At 40.1% G+C, this 1,088-nt stretch overlaps 1 protein-coding gene across 1 annotated transcript; it reads right to left on the bottom strand.

Moving 5' to 3' along the window:
- Positions 1-459: 459 nt before the first annotated feature.
- Positions 460-745, bottom strand: LOC114625743 (small ubiquitin-related modifier 4-like). The gene is given in 2 exon segments (XM_028773122.1): positions 460-527; positions 598-745. Coding segments are annotated over 2 exon segments (216 nt in total).
- Positions 746-1,088: the final 343 nt, after the last annotated feature.

Here is a 1,088-nt window from a genome sequence, read left to right as displayed (position 1 = left end):
TTTTACAGTGATTGAAAACACTGAGCTTCTTTAATAGAACAAGGTCTGTAAGGATTTTATGGTGTTGGGTTCATTTGTTAAAACAATGAGATCTAATAACTTACAGGAGTATAAAGGTAAGAGCAGGGAAAGCATACCACCACTCACGGGGAAAGCATACCACCACTATTTTCACAGAACAGGTACTTTCTATCAGACCATCTCCATCAGATGTCAACCAAAATAGATCATTGGCCATTTCATTAAAAAAAAAATAGAAAAGGAAAAAAAGCACAGTATGCTTGTGCACATATATCAGTTACTTTATGTACAACTACGGAATGTGGCTGGGGGGATAAAACAACAGAGAAAACTATCCTGAAGTAGTCAAGATGTTCTGAAACCAAAGTAGGGCTTTCAAATTGAGAGTGTACCCTTGGGCTATGACAAGATTCTGAAGTAGAGTACCAGGTTCCCTTTCTAGTAGACACCTGTCTGCTGCTGGAACACATCAGCTGTAGCTTCATCCTCCATTTCCAATTGTGCAGGTATGTTTGGTTCATTGATTGGTTGCCTACCTAACGAGAATCTGACTGCCTCATTGACAAACCCTGTCATTCAAATAGGCTTTCTTTGTTTACTAAGTAAGTGGTGCCTGCCTCTTAATCTTAAACGGTAGCACAGAACCTTCCTTCCTCGTCATTTTCAAAAGAATGTGATTGTTGCTCTCAGTCCTGACTCCTTCTGTGGGTTTCTCATGTGCCATGATGAGCCATGAACTCTCTTCAGCCTAGCTGCTGCTTCACAAAATAGGACCAGGTCTGCCCTGAAGAAACAGACAAGCAGCCCTGGGAGTGAAAGGTGATGGAGACCCCAGAGTTCATGTGGCAGGAGGTACCCATTTTTAGAAAGAAAAAAAAAAATACTTCAACTATTTCATAGTTTTACTTAACCATCAAATCAAAAACTGTTTCCAAATTCTGTCTGGAGTGTAGACACTAGAGAACAGCTTTGCAGTTGTAGTTTTAGCAGTAGACGTGTACTGAGAAAAGCCGTGGCTGAGACAAACATTTTAGAGTATTTATGCTCTAAATTCACAAACATTGATC

Source organism: Grammomys surdaster, unplaced genomic scaffold, assembly GCF_004785775.1.
Source record: "Grammomys surdaster isolate TR1022 unplaced genomic scaffold, NIH_TR_1.0 220, whole genome shotgun sequence".
NCBI lineage: Eukaryota > Metazoa > Chordata > Mammalia > Rodentia > Muridae > Grammomys > Grammomys surdaster.
This window is presented reverse-complemented; position numbering and strand designations above follow the sequence as displayed.